General features: G+C 40.3%; 3 protein-coding genes and 1 long non-coding RNA gene across 5 annotated transcripts; 1 reads left to right on the plus strand and 3 right to left on the minus strand.

Annotated features, from left to right (window-relative positions):
- The first annotated feature begins 881 nt into the window (after positions 1 to 881).
- Positions 882 to 7,255, plus strand: styk1b (serine/threonine/tyrosine kinase 1b). Its single transcript, XM_069142530.1, has 10 exons — positions 882 to 1,405; positions 2,264 to 2,319; positions 2,572 to 2,742; positions 3,777 to 4,109; positions 4,193 to 4,374; positions 4,539 to 4,613; positions 5,030 to 5,238; positions 5,480 to 5,520; positions 6,291 to 6,387; positions 6,508 to 7,255. The coding sequence occupies exons 2-10, from the start codon at positions 2,265 to 2,267 to the stop codon at positions 6,698 to 6,700; spliced, it is 1,356 nt and encodes a 451-aa protein (XP_068998631.1). The 5' UTR covers positions 882 to 1,405; position 2,264; the 3' UTR covers positions 6,701 to 7,255.
- On the minus strand, positions 1,358 to 4,262 carry LOC138194092 (uncharacterized). Its single transcript, XR_011177903.1, has 3 exons — positions 4,184 to 4,262; positions 2,556 to 2,751; positions 1,358 to 2,424 (listed from the first exon to the last, which is right to left on the minus strand). It is a non-coding gene; the product is annotated as an uncharacterized lncRNA (long non-coding RNA).
- A 77-nt stretch (positions 7,256 to 7,332) lies between the features above and the next one.
- On the minus strand, positions 7,333 to 13,697 carry phc1 (polyhomeotic homolog 1). Of its 2 annotated transcripts, XM_069142531.1 has the most exons (13): positions 13,461 to 13,697; positions 12,177 to 12,298; positions 11,966 to 12,076; positions 11,817 to 11,882; positions 11,168 to 11,332; positions 10,266 to 11,018; positions 10,029 to 10,155; positions 9,755 to 9,933; positions 9,571 to 9,634; positions 9,400 to 9,487; positions 8,756 to 8,921; positions 8,320 to 8,557; positions 7,333 to 8,214 (listed from the first exon to the last, which is right to left on the minus strand). In XM_069142531.1, the coding sequence occupies exons 2-13, from the start codon at positions 12,291 to 12,293 to the stop codon at positions 8,063 to 8,065; spliced, it is 2,226 nt and encodes a 741-aa protein (XP_068998632.1). In that variant the 5' UTR covers positions 12,294 to 12,298; positions 13,461 to 13,697; the 3' UTR covers positions 7,333 to 8,062. The 2 variants fall into 2 exon arrangements, with proteins under 2 accessions (XP_068998632.1, XP_068998633.1); XM_069142532.1 differs by lacking the exon at positions 11,817 to 11,882 and having other exon boundaries at positions 13,461 to 13,696.
- Positions 13,698 to 14,612: 915 nt separating this feature from the next.
- m6pr (mannose-6-phosphate receptor (cation dependent)) lies at positions 14,613 to 19,958 on the minus strand. Its single transcript, XM_069142533.1, has 7 exons — positions 19,640 to 19,958; positions 18,456 to 18,628; positions 18,087 to 18,253; positions 17,769 to 17,878; positions 16,686 to 16,816; positions 16,477 to 16,603; positions 14,613 to 16,378 (listed from the first exon to the last, which is right to left on the minus strand). Exons 1-7 carry the CDS (start codon positions 19,643 to 19,645, stop codon positions 16,256 to 16,258), a joined length of 837 nt encoding a protein of 278 aa, XP_068998634.1. The 5' UTR covers positions 19,646 to 19,958; the 3' UTR covers positions 14,613 to 16,255.
- Between the last annotated feature and the right edge of the window lie 719 nt (positions 19,959 to 20,677).

Genomic DNA, 20,677 nt, shown 5'->3' on the forward strand with positions numbered 1-20,677 from the left:
ACAAATACAAACGCTTAACTTGAAATGCCTCTTTCAGATTATAAATCAACAAGTTGTTCCTTTAAAAACGGTGACATTGGTCTTCATGCGTTGACAGACATTACACTCTATCGCTCCCGGACTTGATGGTTTTACCCACAGCGCTTCCAACCCATCACTGCGTCACCATTTAATGTGAATAATATAGCCTCACACCGCAAGTCAGTCGGCATCCAGCCTGCATGCTCAGCACGTCCTTATAGCATCAATTGGAGTGTCCCTGTGATTCCTCCATCAATCATATTTGCAGCCCTTGACATTGAAGTGTCGTTGTGTAAGGCTGTGTGTTAGAAGCTTAAACTTGACATCAATATACAAACGTCATATTTTAAGTCCTGCTATGGGCGTGGCTCTGTAAATGTTTGGACCAACAGTCCACCACTTTCCTACAGACTGAACACATTCATGGTCCCAACACAATAAATTCACAACTTTTCCTCAGGGGTCAGAACCAGATTGACACTTGTGATTTTAAGTAAGATATCTCCACAAATACATGTTGGACATTGAGTGTGGATTTTTATGTTCCCCTCAGGATGTGCTGTTTGATCATCCTTTAGCAAACTCGTAAAACTGGACACACATCGTAATCATTTACGTAGTTAGATGTGAAAACTACAATACTGTGATGTTTCACTGCTTTTTCCACACAATAATTATTCAGTTAAAATGTTTTTTGAGGGAATATTTATCAAATTCAAAGTCTTGGACACAACTTTGTATTATCTATTTTTCAGGTTGTGGGATATTATTTCCTGCACCTGGAAAGTGAAAGTGCAGTTTGTTACTGCTGACTAAATACTCCAGAGACAGCAAAGCTTGTCATACGAGTTCCTGGGCAAAAAGGGACAAACAGGCTAAACAAAGGGCTTGAGACAGAAAAATGAAAAGGAGCAGCAGGACCAGTTTCCCTCAACAAAGAGGAGAAAGGCAGGGTTATAAGTAGCAAACATACATTAGCTTAAAGGGAAAGACAAATTACAGAATATGGTAGCAAAGTCTTCAAAGAGAGATCAAGGCTGTGGATTATGCTAAGAAGGAGGCAGGCAAGAAGGAGGAAGGAAAAAGTAAATAAGAGAGGTGAATGATATGGAACAGGTGAGGAGGGGGGTGGAGTTAAAAAAAAATATAGAAGGTGGAAGGTAGACAAACAGAGCAGCGCATTGATCCCCTGAGCCTGACAAATCACCTGAGAGACACAACAATGAAGATCTGAACAACACAGCTGAGCGCGTCTCCACATTCAGCTGGGAAGATGTTTGAAAAGTGCCCAACTGTTTGAAGGAGGGAAACATGAGCCAGCAATAACAGGAAGAACTTCAACTTTATTCTCTTTTGGTTGTAAGAATCAATTAAAGACGGTGAGGTAAGTGTTTGTACACCACATCTCTGCTATTATTACACTATCACTGCATCTGTTGTTAAGACGTGATGTATCCTTAAGACACCTGGGAGGTAGAGTGAGCAGATGTGTTTGCAATATGTTCATTTCATAAAAGCTTTAAGAGTGTATCTTACTCTAATTGCAGCCTTTTAGTGGATTTTATAACATTTTAATTTCCGTCTGGGCGTGCTGTTTTGCCATTCATGTTTGCCCTTTGGGTGTGTAATGCAGCAGTAGCATTAATGTGTCAAAAAAATGTAGATGAACCGGTTCAGAGATCTTGGATCTGACGTAAAAGGATTTGTGTCTGTGTACATGTTGATTAAACCAGCTAATAATTTATCTACAGATTAACAAATACTACAATTTTGTGCGGAGATAAAAAAAAAAATGTCAGTGTTTTGTATCACAAAAAAAGTATGAAATAAGCATAAATCAATATATTTAAGTGTCCAGAGTTTGTATTGTGATTGTCTTTAGCAGGAATAAAACAGTCTGCCTCTCAGACAGTGAAATAACATCTAAAGTTCCTGGTCTCAGTTACACAATTGCACAGACACCTTCTCATACTGGTTATCGGGAAGAGTCATGTTACTATTAACAGAGTCTGCTCAGGAGACCAAAAGGATTTCAGGACAAACGCTGTCACTTTATCTGTTGTTTTTAATCATCTATTTATTTATTGGCTTTAATGATTTAAACTACCCCTTAAGCTATTAAAACAACAACTGTAAGTATATGAAAGCACTGGAGACCTACGGAATGTTTTAAGCTGTCTGTGTGAGCTCTGCATGAGGAACATTTCTTTGCATCTCTTCAACTGTTTTTCACGTTCAACAGGATGTCTTCATTATCAGAGGCCGACTTCCGCTGCAAACATGGAGACACTATTTGTGGTGAGTTTTATCAGCGGGTCACTGAACAGGTCCGGCCGACCTCTCCATATGATATGCAGAATTTGCAATAATAACCCTGGTTAGGGAGCAGTCTCTTGTCATTGTCTGAAAATAGAAGATGGTTAACTTGTCAGTTGAACAAACATACTAGCACATACTGTATAAACAGGTCTGCCATATTGAGATCACTATCTGAGACTTGCTCAGTGTTTATGAAGTGTTTTGTTTTCTTGTACGTGCTCCTGTTCGCAGAGATCCGTGTGTATGAGCAGGAGGTGATCGTCGTGCCCATCTTCCTGCTGGCCAGCTTCCTGGTCACTCTGGTTTTCATTTTACTGCTGCGCTTTTGTCCAGAGAAGGTCGATCGTATCCGCCCAGCTGCCTCAAAGTCAAATTCCAGGAGGATGCTGCATGGCATTGATGGTAAGAGCCCTGAAAAGACATGGCAGATTAAAATATTGGCAGATTAAAATATTCATTTCCAAAAGTATATTTCTTATAATGAGCAATAAATTGATGTGATGTGACTGATGTCTTTTTTTTTTTTTTTTAAAGGAATAGTGTGTAGGATTTAGTGGCATCTAATGGTGAGGTTGCAGATTGCAGCCAATTGAATACCCTTCGCCTCATCCTCCCCTAACAATAGAATCCACAGTGGCCGCAAAACTAGTAAAAAAATAGTAAAAGGACCTCTGTAGAGCCATTGTTCGGTTTGGCCCTTTTGGCCCTCTTTATACGATTCTTAGTTTCAGGTGATTATACACAAATTAAAACACAATTATGCCCCTAAATTCTACTTACTGATCCTTTAAATTATATATTTGTTAAATGTCTGCCCTGTGCTTAGAGAGTGTTTGTTATTTTGAAATGATTTTCCATAATATTTAATCGAAATACTTTTAACAAAAACGGCAAAAGCAACCACCTCCCATTTACTTTCAGGTTGCTGCTGTGAGGTATGCAAATTTTGATTGTGAAACCCTCAATTCCCCTTATATAACTTTTATAAGCACTATGGAAACATTCAATAAATGGTTTATAAGACATTATAATGTTGTGCTGAGCAGATTTAATTACTCTGTGAGCGTCCACAGAATAATGAATGCAATACAGTTGTAATAACATAAAGTATGCCTTCATAAGGGGACTTGAAAAAAAGTTTAAAATTTTTTTACCATCAAACATATGGTGGTCTTGAAATATTTTACTTAGTATTTGTATAAATCAATAAATTATAGTTTCAGGGAGAGAAATAGATAGTCTCATCTTCTGTTTTATACTTTAAAAAGCCACATTCAAGGTTTTTCATAAAGCAAGGAGAGCCTCCGCTGTCCCCCCCCCTAGAATCATTATAAGGGGCTTCCCTTGGGCTTTTTCCAGCACGTCTATTTACACACTTTCATGTTAATTCTTGCAGCTGTGCCTCCTAATAATTGTTCTCATCTCTCTGCCTGTAGCTCCACCAGGTATCAATGTTCTGGAGCATGAAAGTATCGCTTTGGACGTGCCCAGTTCCTACTCCACCTTCCACCCCCCGGACAGCTACCCCTCCAAGGACCTCTCCGTATCTGCGAGCACACCGGCTCTCCCTCCAAGCCCTCCGCCGCAGCCCTTCACGCCCAGCTTCATCCCCATCGTCCAGCCCAGAGAGCTGCCCCGCAAGAGGCTGCCCGAGTCCTTCAACCTGGTCACCCCTCTGCCCACTGCCTTCTCCCTGCACTCCGACTCCTCCGTGTCCCTCTACAGGGCCCGTATGGAAAACAGGAATGTGGTGCTGCGGGTGCTAAATGGTGAGAATCTAAAAGGAAGTTTGTTTGCAGGATTAACTATGATTCATTTTCACTCATCTCTGTGTCCTTCTCACCCTCCACAGACTCAGCCGATGCCACAGAAAGACACAGCTTCCTGGGCTTCGCATCCTTCCTGGCGCAGCTTGGACCGCATCCGTTCCTGCCAGAGCTTCTCGGTGTGGTCTCACTTCGGGCTCCTCTGGTTACAGTCGTGGAAGAGCTGGAAAACAGAGACCTGCTCAGTTTCTTGTGGCGATGCAGACAGGTAGGAAGTGCGAGGTATATTTGTATGGAGCTTTAGTGCTGCAGTATGTGTGAAATGACTCTCTGTTGAACATCAAACCAAAGAACTAAAGAAAAATAGCATTCAAACAAAAAGAAAATGTATCTGTATCCAGATCTGTAGAAGGATTTCTATTTGTTCTACAGGAACATGTGGATCTTCCATGTGAAATGACTGAGAGAAGAATATTCACCATGGCCCAACAGGTGGCCTCTGCACTGGTTAGTAAGCTAATAACTACAGCGTGTCTTAAGCTTGTTTGACTTTCAAATCGACATACGTCAGTCAACACTAACATTTCCCTTCTCAGCTTTCATTGAACTCTGGACATACTGAACCTGATAATCCCAATTAGACAAAAACATTGCATTTTTGGGGGTTTTTATGTCACAGTTTCATTTTTGTTTTGTTTTTCAAAAACAGAAAAACTTAACTTTGCAAAAACAAATGTTTTAATCTCCAAATACTCAAAAAAGTATATTTTTAACTACTTTTCATTTTCCTGATCCATCACCATCAAATAAGCTGCCTTTTCTGGTTGTCACATTTTCATGCTATAGAAAGATCTTTACATATTTACATAACTGCACAGGCTCGTCTCTTTTATCCTGAAATCCTTGTATTGTCTCCCGATCAGGAGTTCCTTCACAGCAAAGATCTCCTCCACGGGAACATCCGTGCTCGCAACGTGCTGGTCAGCAAGGAGTTCACGACCAAGCTTTGGGGCCTGCATGGAGTGTATACGCGGAAGAACCAAGGACCTACTCGGAAAGATGATACCAGCATGAAGAAGTGGCAGGCGCCAGAGCTGTTAGCCAAGAGGCCTGCCAGTCAGAGCAGCGACATGTGAGCTCATTTCATAACCTCTATTTGTGCTGAAACGTCATGCGTCAGCTGTGCCACAGATGAGCTGGTGTTCTTTGTTGTTTATAGCCTCTGAAACAGGAGCTGCTGCAGAATGAATTCCTGAAATCATTTAATAAATGTAGTTGCTAGGATTTTTGGCTACTCTTATACTGTATTCAGTATTAAGAGCATCAACTGAATGGAAGACTGTAACAGTATTTGCCTCTGTGTCCCTTTCTAGCTGGTCATTTGGCATCCTACTGTATGAAATGGCAACTCTGGGTAAGTACCTTTGGCTCATAGAGCCTTAAAAAGCACCTATGATGAGAAGTGAAGTTTCTCCTCAGTCCGAATTGTTCCCAAACCTTTTATACAGTATTACTGGTTGCAATAGGCAATTTCAGACAGTGTTGAAAATCAATTAACGAGACTATTGAAATTTTTGATTTTAAAATGATTTTTTTTTTTGCAGCACTGTGGTACCTTAACCTGTAAACGATTTAATTTGTTGCAGTAACCAAAAACAAGAAATGCCCATCTGGCAGTTTTTGGTTGCTTTTCTAAAAAACAAATAAAACAAATATAATTATCACATACTCCTACAGGGTCACCACTTTTAGTCAAGTGTCAAATTCCCTAGCTTTCACTGACTAAAAATGCTTTATACTGTTAGTGTGGCTGCAGAGGGCTCCCTCTTCCAGATTTGAATAGATTAATAGTAGTTTTATAACTACTTAAAATTTACATTTTCCTGGCATGCTTGCAGCTACAGGTAAAATCTTGACTGAAGTGATTGTTGATGAGCAGGAAGGGGAGAAAACCAGTCATTAAACAAGTTAAATAACACTATATAGAAAAATCTTTCATTAAGAAATGGCCCAAAATACAAGTAAATCCCTTGATCCCCCCCCTTTTTTTTTTATAATTCCCTGATAGTCCAGAAATTCTATGACCAGTGGGAACCCTGCTCCTACCCGTTTATAATACGTACGTCTTTCCATATGCTACAGTATATATATATATATATATATATTCTCTCCTTTTCTCTCCAGGTGAGGCTCCGTTTGCAGAGATCTCAGTGAATGAGCTTCTACAGTTTCATCAACGAGGAAAAAGTCTGAAAAAACCCTCCAACTGCTCCGCCACACTGTAAGCATCCACTGCATTCTCCAGATGATAAAACACCGAACCTGAAGCCATCCATTGATCAGAGTTTCACTCTTTAGTAAATGTACTTTAGAGTTCAGACTGTTTTCTTTCTTCTCTCAGATACACGGTCATTAAAGGTTGCTGCCAGTGGAAGGATCAAGATCGACCGTCTCTGGCTGAAGTGAGCCGGAAGCTCGTCTCAGGGGAGAAGAGCGCCTCTGACAAGGTCTTCAAGACGTCCGGGACAGTTAACATTGAAAAGTACCTACAGGAAGCAGGATACGGGGAAACCAACAGCTACACAGTTTTCTGATCACTGCCAGTGGCAGAAAAAAATTGCACCTTTTGTTTAACAATGACTTTCAGATGCAATTTTGGCATTGAAATTTAAAGAATTCTCCTTTTTCTTCTATAGATTGATACAACAAAAGAAAAACTGCTTTCTAACTGAGTTTTGGGAGCCATTCATTTTCATCTCAGTAAAACATTAGTTGTGTTTCTTTAATTTAATCTCTAATCTCTTCAGGGGAAATGGAACTGGTGATTTGTAGTCATGGACTTGGAAGATGTGTAAACCTGACAAATGTATAGTTGCTGTATCCTGAACTTGTGGGTGACACTGTCGAGATATGATGGTTTACAAGTCATGTTTGAACACGCCAATGTATGTTAACAGATGTATTATATGTTATTAATATATTTTTGTATGATTTCATCTCAGGCAGAGTTATGGAAATGAAGGACATGTCAGTGTGATTAATACTATTATCGGTTTACTGTGTAAATTCAGCTTATGTGGACATCTATTACTAACAAATTAACTCAAACTGTCTACATCAACTCAAATGTAAATAAAAAATATCGCCACAATGCCGAGAAGGACCTTTTTTTTTTCACCCTTTTTCAAATGGGTGACACTGGGAGGAAGAAAAGCACACAGCCAGCTCCAGTAACAGGTACTGTTTATTGGTAGTACTGCATACATGTACAGAGAGCACTTCCACTCAGCCCTTGAGAGCAAACCGTGAGGAATACCTATTTTCAGGTAGTTAAGTTGATTAAAGCTACTAAAACTAGATTGTAATCCATGAAAAAATAATTCTGATTGTAGTATAAAATGGAAAAGATACAAAACTAAACTTTTAATAACTGGTAAAATGAACTAATTAAAATACCAGGTGTTTTGAGTGTCCTGGGTTGAACATCTATGGCAAAACAAGTACACGACTAAAAGACTGAAAATATACACATAATGGACCATTGTTGTCATTCAAAATCATGTCATTAAAGTTAAAGCACCGTGTGAAAGACAACAACAAGGCAAGGTACCTTTTTTTTTTTTTTTTTTTTTTAATTTTTTTATACCCAACACTGTCCAAGTCAGAAGCATGAATAACTCCAGGTTGGTAGATACGAACAAAACGTCTCTATTCACAGTGACAGAAATATAAATGATAAACACTACCAACATGGATACTTCAGTTCAATCTGTGGCATCAACTGCTCACAACTCACACATGACCGTGATACGTGTTATTTTCACATTCAATGTCCTAAAAACCTCCTCACTGTCCCAAGGATCTCAGTCTTATCTTTAAAGAGTCCAAGTGTTGATTCCAGTAAGACGTTAGTGATGAGAAAACGATCCTGGTGTCCTTCTAAAGCACTGACGGCATTACTCACGCAGGCTGTTGATGGAGGCACAGATTTTGAGAGCAGGGCCCAACTTGATGTTCATGGTGGAGATTAGATGGTCTTCTCGCAAAAGCAGCAGAGCCTGCCCGTCTATTTCCTGCGACAGAAACTGGGCAGCCAACTCCTCACAGCCTGAACGCAACGAAGAAGCAAGGAGATCCGATTAGAGCACACGACAATGAGATACTTATATCGACAAATCTGAAATTAACTGCAACCTGAGCGATGACCACCAACCTTGAAGTGAGGAGATAAACCTGCAGACTTCCTCCACATTCCACTGAGCCGGGGTCGCGGAGAGAAAGTTAGCCCCCTCTAGTGGCAGGCTTCCAGGTGCTGAGCTGTCGGACTGAGGAGCGCTGTGGTCGGCTCTCGAGCAGGAGTGTGATGAGCTTGGAGACAACGAGGGTGAGTCGTCCTCCTCCTCTTCCCCATCGCTGGACACATCCTCTGAGCGGCTGGACTCCGAGTGACACTACACCCAACACAGTAGAGATTAAAATACAAAGTCCAACAGTAAAAGATGACGTTTATCAGGTACTATTTTTTAGCAGTGAAACAACACACATTTGGTGCTCTGTGAGTGTTTCCAGCGGAACAACACAAGAAGAATACAAGAGGAAAAATACAGAAGGTGTGGTAAACCCCACGTCTTAAAAACTACAGGTCTCACCTTGACAGGAAGACGCTTGCTGGATATTTTATTACAGGTGATATTAGAGCTGCCCATGCGAGAGGGACCCCTCCGCCTGGCAGCGCTCTCTGTGGGCGGAGGTGCCAGCCCTGCACCACTCCTCCCTCTGCTGGTCTTGAAGTGATGGCTGCAGCTTACATTGTACCTGTAAATCAAAACAAACAAAATAACTCTATCATTACTAAGGAACACATTACAGGGCTTCTTTCACATTAAAGATTCTCCCACCCTTTTCTCACCTTTTAGCCTCCTCTGTATGAATACAAATAAATTAAAATAAAGTAGTAAAGTAAATTAGACACATTTGATTTCTTATATTCCTTTTTTTTGTTTGTTCTCTTTTTACTTTATATGTGTCGTTGGGTACACAAAGAGAGACATTTGGAAAGCAATGTTACTTGTTACTGTAATAGCTTAAGCCTGCTCCATGCACATGACAGTGCTGCGCTCCATTTATGCACAACAGGAGCAGTCAAAACTTTTTGATCGCACCTCGTACATACGAATGCCTTTTCTTTGTATAAAGGACAGATCTTTTAGGGGTAATTAAGATTGAACAAACAATCATACAATGTTCAAAAATAATGCTGACGTGGGAAACTTGATGATGAAGGAAACTGTACCTCTTAGCACAAGTTTTTGAACAGAATCTCTTCGATCCTCTGAACTGGCTGGCTGGAGCGAGGCTTCCACAGTACTCGCACTTCAACACTGGGGATAAAATGAAAAACTACATGTTGACACCATAAACAGAGTTTTGGGGACATCACAAGAATTAATAAAACAACACTTACACGGGGGTCCGTTCTCTGTGCGGCCGACCAGAGCAAAATCTCTGTCTTTGAGGAGTCCAGCAACCTGTCACATCCAACACAAGCCTGACAGTAAGAAATCCTTCACATGGAAAAGTGTATAGCCAAGCGCCATTCCGATGCAAGATTAGATTCAATGTGCATCATCGTGGTAGGGTGCACTTACAGGGAAGGGCTCAGCTCCCTCCTGAATCACAAAGCCCTCGATGAGGTGAGTGAGTACTTGAGGTTTGACCACTGCCTGAGGAACAGGCGCTCTGTCTTTGTCCCCGTGCCCGACTCTTGATAAGGGCAGATGCAACGAAAGGGTGGGGGGAGATGAAAATGCAGCTTCTACAGGAGGAGCTGATGAGGAATGAAAGAAACAGGCAAAATTAGGACCAATTTTCTAGACCTGCAGTATAATTGGTACTTCATTTGGAGATGACACACTGACATACCTTTAGTAGGGACCAGGGATAAAGGAGGAGCAGAATCTTTTGTGGGTGCAGAGTCTGAAGAGTCTGCCATCTCACTTGGTGCATCACAGTCAGATTTTCTCTTCAGAGAACCAATGACAGGCTTGGTCTAATTGTATGTGGAAAACAAAACAGATTAAAATATTTCAAAGCCTTGTACAAAGATAGTTACGCTTACACCTGACCAAAGCACTACATCCTTTCAGTGGGTGATCTTACCATGGCAGTGTTGTTGGAAACTGCGCAAATATTCCCCCCAGTCGGATTTTCCTGGGCTGTGCTGCTTCGTACCTGCGCAAGGGCCACAGTTTGTACGTTTACTGCTAAACCCTGCCTGGCCCCCACAAGCTGGACCGGGATGTGGGGAGGGTTGTGACCCCCCGTAATGGCCTGGCTGTTACTAGGCGGAGCTGGGAGAATGGGAGGTGGGTGTCGAGGGGGCAGCTGCACAGGTAAGCGGTGTCCATGAGCCATCTTTGGCTGAATTGGAACAGGACCTTTGTCTAAATTACTGCTGGCCTGTTGCAGCGGCTGCACCACCAGAGTCTGCGTGTTAACGTTGGCTTTTGGCGCCACCGTGCTGATGGTGTAGCCCTGAGAGGAGGTAGGAACATTTGAGGTGGGCACCAGGATCATAGGGGCAGCAGAGGAGGAGAGGAGGAGTTGGGAGAGAGGGAGTGCTGTAGAGGAGGTGGATGAAGGAGCTATGGAAGCAGCAGGAGTTACAGTCATGGCAGCCTGGTTTCCAGTCTTTACAGTCATTTGGTTGGCGGCAGAGTGCTGAGTAAAGGTGGCTTTGGCCATTTGTTGTTGCTGTTGTGGCTGCACGTGTTGCTGCTGAGCCGTATGGGGGAAGGTCTGTTGCTGCTGCTGACTCAGCGTAAAACTGGCAGCATCTTTTCTCTCCAGAAGCTCAGACTTGATAGCAACTACTTTGGGAGTTGTGGTACAGTGTAGGGCCAGGTTCTGTACCTGGGAGATAAAGAAAGAAGCAGGTTGAGGTGAAACACATTAGAATTGATATAGAGTGATATAGTTTTTGCTTGGCAGCCATGTCTCTGAGACTGTGTGACTTTAAATAGCTAAGACTTCTCATTACTAGTAAGTAATAGTACTCAAACCTGATCATTGTCCACCTGGGCACTCGCAGTGGTAGAAGCAATTTCATGCGGCAGCTGCTGCGGCTGTGGCTGAGTCTGGGTAACTGTTGCTACAGTAGCTGTTGCTGTACCACCAGGCATGAAGATGAGCTGAGAGGCAAGAGGAGCCCTAAGGGAGCGGTTGACCTATGTAAGAAGCATTAGAGATGGTCAACCTTGTAATGGCAAATATTTTTCTGATTGACCAAAAGGAAGACTTCATGAATTGCCAAACCTTTCTGCTGATGGAGTTTACTTTATGTTGGTTTTGTCTTCTGAACACTTATAGCAGCTATAATTGCTTGAGTTAACAAGAGGTTTTACTTTTGACCCACAAAAAACTGCTGTACCTGCCCTTAGATCTGTAGAATTCATAAGCCTAGTTATGAAGATACCAACGAAATTATTCCATTATAAAAAAACAACAACTGGGAGACAGACAAGGGCAATATGCATGCATTTAACTGATTATTACTTAAAAATGGACATGGTGCCTAAGCAACACATCCGGTTGACCTAGAAGGAAAAAAAAGCCATGTACATTCTTAAATCAAACCTATCTACTATTTTTTTTTTTTTTTAAACTAGCTGTCTAATCAATCATTTTAACATAATTAACATTAAAACTTACAGTGGTAGGCACTTGGGACATGCTATTACTTGAAGTATTGGACTGGCGACTAGCTGCAAGCGTGGCCTGGTTTGAAGAGAGAAACGAGACGGATGGGGCGTGATGCTTCTGCTGACCCTATTTTTGTACCGACTAAATGTTCTGGTTACCTGTTGCACGGCAGCCAAGTTGTGAAGTTGGGCACTATTGATCTGCTGCTGCAGCATGAGCTGCTGGAAGTACTGAGCTGCATTCGGCTGTCTTTGCAGTGCTTGAAGAGCCTATACAAACACAGACACATATTTAAGAGGCCAGTTTAAGATACCAAGCATTCTTCTTCTCTGCACATCAATGTGTTAGTTTGTGTACACAAAACCTCACCTGGACAGCTTGTCTCTCATATAGAGACATGTGAGCTATCTGGGGTGCACGGGAGTTCCCACTCGTCTGAGGATTCCCATTGGTGGTGCCTGTGTTTTGGTCTTCACTGGCATCCATGATTGCTGCACAAAACCAAAAACTTTGAACATTTAACTGTAAATATCTCCGTATGAAGGCTTGTTGAACATTTGTTAACCCTCACTGAAGCTTTACACTAAAAGCAATATTGAAAACAACAAACTCTAACAGACAATCTGCACCAGGTCTAATGTGGTTTAGGTAGGGAAGAAAAAAAATCTCCAGCCTCTCTGGGATCATTTAATCCAGGTTTGACCTGTCTGAGTGTAGCGGTTGTCGAGCTGGACCAGGTCTAACGTGGTCTAGATGTGAAAAGCAGTGATTTGTCCCTTTGCTTCATTTTCAAAAAATACAATAAAAGGTTTAAAAGAAAAAAAGTTTTTAAGTGCATTGAGGATAAAGTTAAGGCTTTATCTAAAATGTCTGTCATGATTTTACAGCAATAGGAGGTGCAAAAAACGGAGAATCGGCAATTCAGAGCTGGAAGTCAAGTTTCCCTCAACTTTCCCCTTAAAACAGCGAATCAGAAGCCAACTTCAGCGACGTCTCGGACGAACACGAAAAAACAAACAATCAGTTATTATGCCTTATGCACAGAACAAAAGGGCTGGTTATCAGTAAAAGTGCAAGAATGCACCTCAAAGATTATGCATTATTTTGTATAAACCAAGTTGCAGCGGGGTTATTCTTTATTATATGTAGTTTGCGACACCCTGCACAAAAGGTGCAACTACTTTTGGCCACACCAGAAGTTTTCACTGGCTCCGGTTGACCACTACCGTGGCAGGCAGGAGCATTGTGGTGTTTTCTTTAGCAGACCAGCTGTCAGCATGACAGATGAGTAGAGGAGAAAGAACAACATGGAGGAAAAGTTCAAAACACTAAAAAGAAGCTCGCCGTCCACCATCCATTGCACCACAATGGATTTTGCAATCCCCAAACAACCGCCCGGCACGCCACAATTAGTGCATTAAATGGGTTAGAAATGCTATAAAAACATTAGATTAAAGTTAGTTAGTTTAATCAATGTTTTCTAAGTGCAAGAAAAAAAAAAAAAAAAAAAAAAACCCGCAGCGTTAACTGTTAAGTTTAACGTAGGCTAACTAATTAGCAGTGCTAGCTGCGTTCTGCAAAGGGAAAGCGAAGCAACCAGCAAACTATTACTCCTGCGGCACGTCGGCGTAAAATGCTTTTCGGTGAACTTACCTCTTCTTGGTTTTTCTGCCCTTTACAGAGTTAAATGCAATCAAGTTCTTATTCCGGTCTTGGTTGCGGCTGCCAACAATAACAGACGCTTTCAGGCGTTTTGCCTCCACAGAAACCCCGCCCCCCTCCATTACGCTTCCAGTTCTTCTTTCTTCTTCGTCTTCTTCTTTGAGTGCGCTGGCGGGCGGAAAATGACCGGCAACCACCTGTCGGCCTGGAGAGGCCTCTTCCGCAAACAACCGGGTTGGATTTGTTTTTTGAAACGTAATAGATGACTACCCTGTTAAAATGTAATTAGTAATGTAACTATTTTTTAATTCACTCAATCAGAGTAATGTAACTTAATGCATTTGATTTACTTTTCAAACAAATGTTTATGACTGGGAAATAAAGCTGAAATGTCCCCCCCCCCCCCCCCCCCCCAAAAAAAAGAAATGTAAACATTGCAAAGGCATTGCAAATTCAAACAAAATAAGCAATCAAAAAAAAAAAGACGTGCATTCTGCCAAATGAACACAACCTGTCTAAATGTAGACAGAAGATATTTCTCCACGGCTACAATATGCAAAGTGATAGATATATAATTCATATTCTATAAGTAGGCTTATTTATGGGATGAAAAATCACCAGTAGAGGAGTTGAAGTTCTTTAAATCATAAAATAATTTCTGCACATCTCCATGATCTGTATTGACCACTAAACCCTTACAATCATGAAAGTTATAGATATATTTACTGTCATCTATTTGCCCACAAGACTGCAAGTTTGCTGTTCACTTCATAAGTTTTTGTTTAATTTATATCTACCTCGACATTTTACTTTAAAAATGAAGACTCCATACTCTTATGACTGGTACAAGTGCAGTTCAGTTTAGTTTTGTATTGTTAAAGTGTCAATTATGATCAATATTTGTCTTATCCACATTCCAATTTTGTTCATGAGGCGTGTTTTTTCCTGAATAAGGTTTTGTGTCAAATTTGTACTTTTAGCCTTTAGGTCTGGTTTGAGAAGCTCTGCTTAAGAAACCTCACAAACCAAATTCTGTTCCCTTAAACATCTACCAAGACGAGTTGCAAGATCAATTAAAGTGTTCCACATTGTCAAAGATCTTAATCCTAAAGTTCAGTTAAATACAAATTACTAATAAAAAAATGTGTTATACACATAATGTTTTTATTAAAACATTCTTAGTTCCATTAAATCTTTAAAGCAGAGTGCACTTGTGTGTGTGTAGTGAATTCACCACTGCAGTGGGAATACATAAACCAGTCATTTATTTGTTTATGGAATTAGAAAACAAACAGAGGTCTGTGACTTTAAATCAATTTTAAGCCAAACATATTTGCAGTCTCTTAACCGAGACGCTTTCCAATTCCCTACAACCACAGGTGTAACCATTTCCACCCGATCATAAACAAAGATGTAATTGACTAAACCAAGCAAAGAAAAGTCAGCATTAATCAACACAAAAGTGATAGAAAAAAAAGATTCGACAAAAAAAAAATATATATATAGGTGTTCACACTGACTGCTAAAACTAAACCTCAAACAGTGAAACTGAACACATAGCTTTTCAATCAAATTCAAAAAGCCTGGTTTAGTCCTTAGCAGCATTAATGTTTAGATTTGTGTAAAAATATTACAAATCTCATCAATAATATCCTCAAAAACTGTAACATGTTTACACCCATTGCTTTCATTGACAGTCTACGTATTGTACTTTAGAAGCAATGAAGCAGTCTGAATATTTGGTTAAACATCAATGTACTAACAATAAAGTCACATTATGTAGACCTGTATCTGGTGTTTGGATCAATTTTACCAAGTGGGGAGGCAGGTCACGGTTTACACATAACGTAATGTCCATTATCAAATTGTTTAGAGATGGCTAACATTGGTGTTTTACAGTGAATGCGAAATTATAAATTATAAATAGCAGAATTTATATATAAATGTCTTCTACTTGCTCATAACTGTATGGCAGTATTTCTATGAAAAAAATATTGTTATTCAAATCAATGTTGTAATCCTGAATTTTAGTTGGGTGTTTTGTTTCTGCCACCAAATTTGTAGGTTTAGTAAGTGAATTTAATCAAATGTTTTACCTTTCAGATAGAAATGTAATGGATAGTTACTGTTGAGCTGAAATTTCATTCAGGAAGCTGACAGGACCTTTTCAGGGGCATATTCACATTAATGTGGAAAGTTTTCCCTCCAACTAATACTCAAGTTAAGCTTTGGTTTTTGCAGTGATTTCTACTCGTGTGGCGAGGCTGTAAATACAGTCACTCTACCTAAAATTAAACATTTACATTCACATATCACTAATCGAACTTTCAAAACATAGTTTGATTGAAGCCAAATTACACAAGCAAAAGCATTTGTATGTTGCGGAACTTGCAGGGAAGAACGCGGGAAATACGAGCTTGAACCAGCTGATACAATGTTCAAACAACAATTAATCATGAGCTAAGGGGAAAAAATATGAACAATATGCTGCTGAGTTCATGTCAAGTAGAAAACTAACTCAATTTCTCCCTTTTCTGCCAAATTTCTATGGAAGAGTCTTTACTTTGTAATCTTGGCTGAATCACCCATTTGTTTGTCATCAAACAGCTGAATGAAATGTATGGAGTAGGAAGAGGGGGCAGGTCTGTCAGCCCTATGAGGAACATGCCCTCCTATGTGACAAGCAGATCAGACAGTAGTTGCCCTGGGTGCAAGTCTGGAATACACGCAAAGAGTAAACTGTGTCACACAGTGAAGATTTCTGTCCCATGTCTGACATACTGAGGTCACATAGGTAGTAGGTGGTCATCTCTCTCCTCTGGCTCTTCCGCTAAAGCTTCTGCAGTCACTCCTCGGTAAGCAGGGGCTGCCTCTCGATTTCGTGACCGGCACACAAAGTCGCACCCATCCTATAACGGGGAATTCAAGTTTGTAATGAATGTAAAAGAAAAGAGTCACTTTAGCCTGATGTTTTACTGACATTTCTTATCAACTAAAACAGGCTTACCGCTGTCAGGTTGCCGAAATCCGCCCAAAAAGCATAATTGGGGAATTGCTCCATCCCTTTGGCTCCAACGATAAGCCGCTGGTAGAGGAAACCTCCAACGAGGTAAACAGCCAGAAGACAGAAAGCACTGAGAGAGGAGAAATTATGATCACTGATAATGTTGTATGTACTAACAGTGAGGGCTGCCATTACAGACTGTCTTTACATACATTATGAGTATTATGGAGCCAGTGCTAAAATGGGACTGAACAGGTGGACACACTGCACTGGAGTCCAGCTCAAAGAGGTAAAAACATTCACGGTTCCTCTTCCTTTCTTCCTCGACCACTTTCAGCTGACCCTGGGAGAGAGACAAAAGAGAAACAAAGGTAAGTACAAGGTAGCACACCCACTGAAAAAAGGAGAGAAAGCCCCATTCACACCTCGCGTTAACACGAGTATTGAGTGATCTGACCACAAGCAGATAGCTCACACAGAGCATCAGTGCATCTCTACCCCCCCCCCCCCCTTCCTCCCTATATTCAAATAAACTCATCCACCATGTAAATACACTTGTAAACATGCCGGAGAAATGAGTCGAATTATTACGGTCAATCATTTGACCAAATTATGTTTTCATACAAAATTTTAAGTGCTCTTAAAAAAATACAATTTATACTATATCCCAATTGCACTTCTTTTATCTCCATACAAGCCAGTTTCTAAAAACTGCTGTGTAAAAAAAAAAAGTAGATCTACCTGAAAACTTCAAGACCTTTGACCTTTTACATGTAATTTAAGAAATAGTCTAATTTGAGTGAATAGGTTCACATTATTACATGACAAATAATCTGATGAAGAAAATTAACTGTGAATTTGGAGCATCAGGCTCAAATTATTATATTTATTCCGGTAGGTTTGAGAGTGTCGAGCTCGTGCATTACTGTTTGTCAGCGAGTTCGTGAGGGATCGAAGTTACACATTTGGTCGGCCGACGCCGTGACTTCAGTTTCAAATAAAAAAACCCTCATTTCATTATTTTTTTTTTAATACTAGATCCTATACTAGAATTTGGGGAAACATTTGATTTGTACGAATAGGTAGCATGTGAGGCATTTACTGAACATGGTATTTTGTAGCATCTACCAATAGCCTGCATGCGAGGCATTTCAGGGACATCTATAAATAACTTGGGTTCTGCTCTCCCCCCCACTCTAAAGTGCACAAGTCTCTGCATGCAGATTGGTCACAGGGCGTGCCACCACAAGTAAATTGTCAACCTGCAGAAAACACTGCATCTGCATTTAATGTACCATGTCTGTCGTCCTGCTGCAAGAGATCATGATGATGGCATTTCTCCTCTCCTTGGAGCAGCGGCTAACATACGCGTCACCATTTCCATAAATCAACATCACCCAGCCACCTGGAAGGGCGAGAATATGTCAAAACCGGCAGCACTGATCTGAGGCACCACATAGAAGGATTAGTTCTCTGTTGAGTTAATTAAAAATGAATAAACGTTCTTAAGCTTCAAAATTAATCATTTTGTTTCATGCACCCCAAATTCATGATCAGCAGAAAGTCTGGGCAAATAATTAAAGGAGAAATTCTTATATTTTGCAGAATCTTACTTCCTCCAAGGACCTTTGTTTCATTATACATCCCAATCACTACATGCTTCTTTGGCGTTTTCTTGTCCACTTGAATAACGCCAGCTCCTGGAACACCACCTGCATCCCCACACAACTGGAACACATATGTGTAACTCTCCGAATCTTCTTTGGTCTCAACTGTAAAGCTGACAACACAAGAGCAAATTCCAGTAAGCAATCACCAATATGTAAGACAGAAGCTGTAAGAAAAAAAGAACAACAACACAGAACGGAAAAGGACAATCAAGCAATAATCCTCTGTAAAGGATTATATATTCAATAAATCCTGATTATATGATAACGGGCCACGATGTCATAATGGTGGTGCACAAACGAGTCATTTCTTACTTCTTACGGGTGAGCGGCTCTAGTCGCTTGAGGACTTTCTGTTCTGTGTCAGACTCAGATAACAGTTTACAGTCCTTTGTGTTGTCAGTAGCATACACCCCATTCCAACACAGGACTAGCTGAACTGCCAGGGTCCACACCAGGATGGACCCCCCACTGGGACTACTGATCACCTGGAACAGATGTTACACAAAAGTGATGATTAAGACTACCTTTAGAATAAAAAAAAACCACATTTTGAATATAATTACTTACTATTCATTTTAAATTAATTGGACAATATGACAAAATGTAAAGTGAGTGTTTTTATCATGGTAATATAAACATGGCAGTAACTATCCCTTTTAAAGCTTAAATGATCGAGTACTCCATTTACGAGCTGATAAAAAAATCAGTGTGAATTTATTTTTAATTTGCGCAATTCAACATTTGTTGATCCCTGCATCTGAAATTAGATGATTTGCCAGCAATATTTGTCATATATGATATTAGCTGCATAATCTGGGGTTTTCGACTGCTGGTTAAACAAAACAAGCAATTTGAACATCACCTTAGACTCTGGTACGTTATAGTGACTCTTCCCTCACTATTTTGTGACATTTTTCAGTGAAATTGATAGATGGAGAAGTCAAGAGAATAACTGGTAAGCTAGTCTGTAATATTAATCATTATTTGTGGTTGTAATCTTTCCGATATCTCCATTGTAGGCCGATTTTTGCATTAATGTGTTAACATACCTGAATTTGTAAGGTATTTAATTCAGTGTATTAACCAAACAGACATCTAGTTGATATTCATAAACTGTTTCTCGACTTATATAATAATATTTCGAAAACCATGAGAAGATTTTATCCACATGGCCTACTAATGCTATATTTAAAAAAAAAAAAAAAAAGGTGGTTAAGCTTTACATCGCATATCTCTTGATTTGCATTTTGAATAACAAAAAAAAACCAGTTTTGGTATAATATTCTATAATATAAAATCAAAACACAAAGCATTCAACGCTGGTTGTGTGATTGGAAATCAAGTTAATAAACCAGATGTTCGTAAGCCTTAACTTCATGTAAAGCATGCGCGTGCAAAATGTCCGTTTCTCTCCGCATGAGGCATGAAGTTTTCTTGAGGAAACGGTTAAAATAGCACTGAAAAAAAATCAACTTTTGCCCATGCTGCGCACCTACCTTCATTGCTTCTTGCACTGTAAATTACTGGGAAAAGCTTCTTTGAGAGTAACAGTTTGACGCACAAGCTGACAGTTCAAAACGTCGCCAGTTCAAGTTGCCGAGAGCTTCCTCGCCCTTACGTCGCTTCCTGGTTGACTTAATTAGCAACAAAGCCGCTGTTTTGTTACGCAGATAAATGTACTTATCAAACTTGGGAGCCAGGCGTTTTAAATGAACATTTTTGTTTCTGTCCGAGGTAATTAACGCGCTTTCCCTCAAAATATGTGAAGTGCCAAGAGGGCTAACAGGCTACAAGGCAGCAGCGGAGTGCGGAAGTGAAACCAAACACAGACACTCACGCGCATGTGAGCGTACTAATGCCGCGCGACCAATGAGCGGCAGCTGAGTGCCGTCACTCCCGCATCAGCTGACCAGAGACAGCTCCAGTCGAATATGCTGGAGCCGATTGTGAAAGAGAGGGCGGTTGGACACAGAGGTCTAAACCTCCCGCAGAGGACCAAGAAAGCCGACTTTGACTGAAAGCCCCGTACATGTTATTTGTGGTCGTTTTGTGTTTACAACTGTGCATCTTACACATGTTTTGTATCATATTGCGTCCCTTTGTTGTCGTTTAGCAATTCCATATGTTCATTTAAAAATATATATATATAATTTAGTCTCTATTTGTGTTATTTTTTTGTTCAATTTTTTTTCATTTTCTCTATTATTTTGATCTTCTTTGATCGTTTCTTTAGAGCCATTCTGTATCTCTTTATGGTTGTTTTGTGTCTCTGTTCATTTTTGTATCTCTGTCTGTGATCATTTGTCTCATTTGAGTGATTTTGCATATCTTTATGGTCATTTTGCATCTTGTCATTGTGGTTTTATGTCTCTTTGCAGTCATTTTTGCATCTCTTTGGGGTTGTTTGCACTTAATTTTGGTCATTTTGTGTCACACTTTAGTCCTTTTGCTTCTCTTTGTTGCCATTCTGATATCGTTTCCTGTCCCTTTTCTTATGTTTTGCATTTAAAGTAGATGTTGAGGTATTTCTCAAC

This window comes from Embiotoca jacksoni, unplaced genomic scaffold (assembly GCF_022577435.1).
Source record: "Embiotoca jacksoni isolate LCO1_2020_lvr unplaced genomic scaffold, fEmbJac1.0.p SCAF_11, whole genome shotgun sequence".
NCBI lineage: Eukaryota > Metazoa > Chordata > Actinopteri > Embiotocidae > Embiotoca > Embiotoca jacksoni.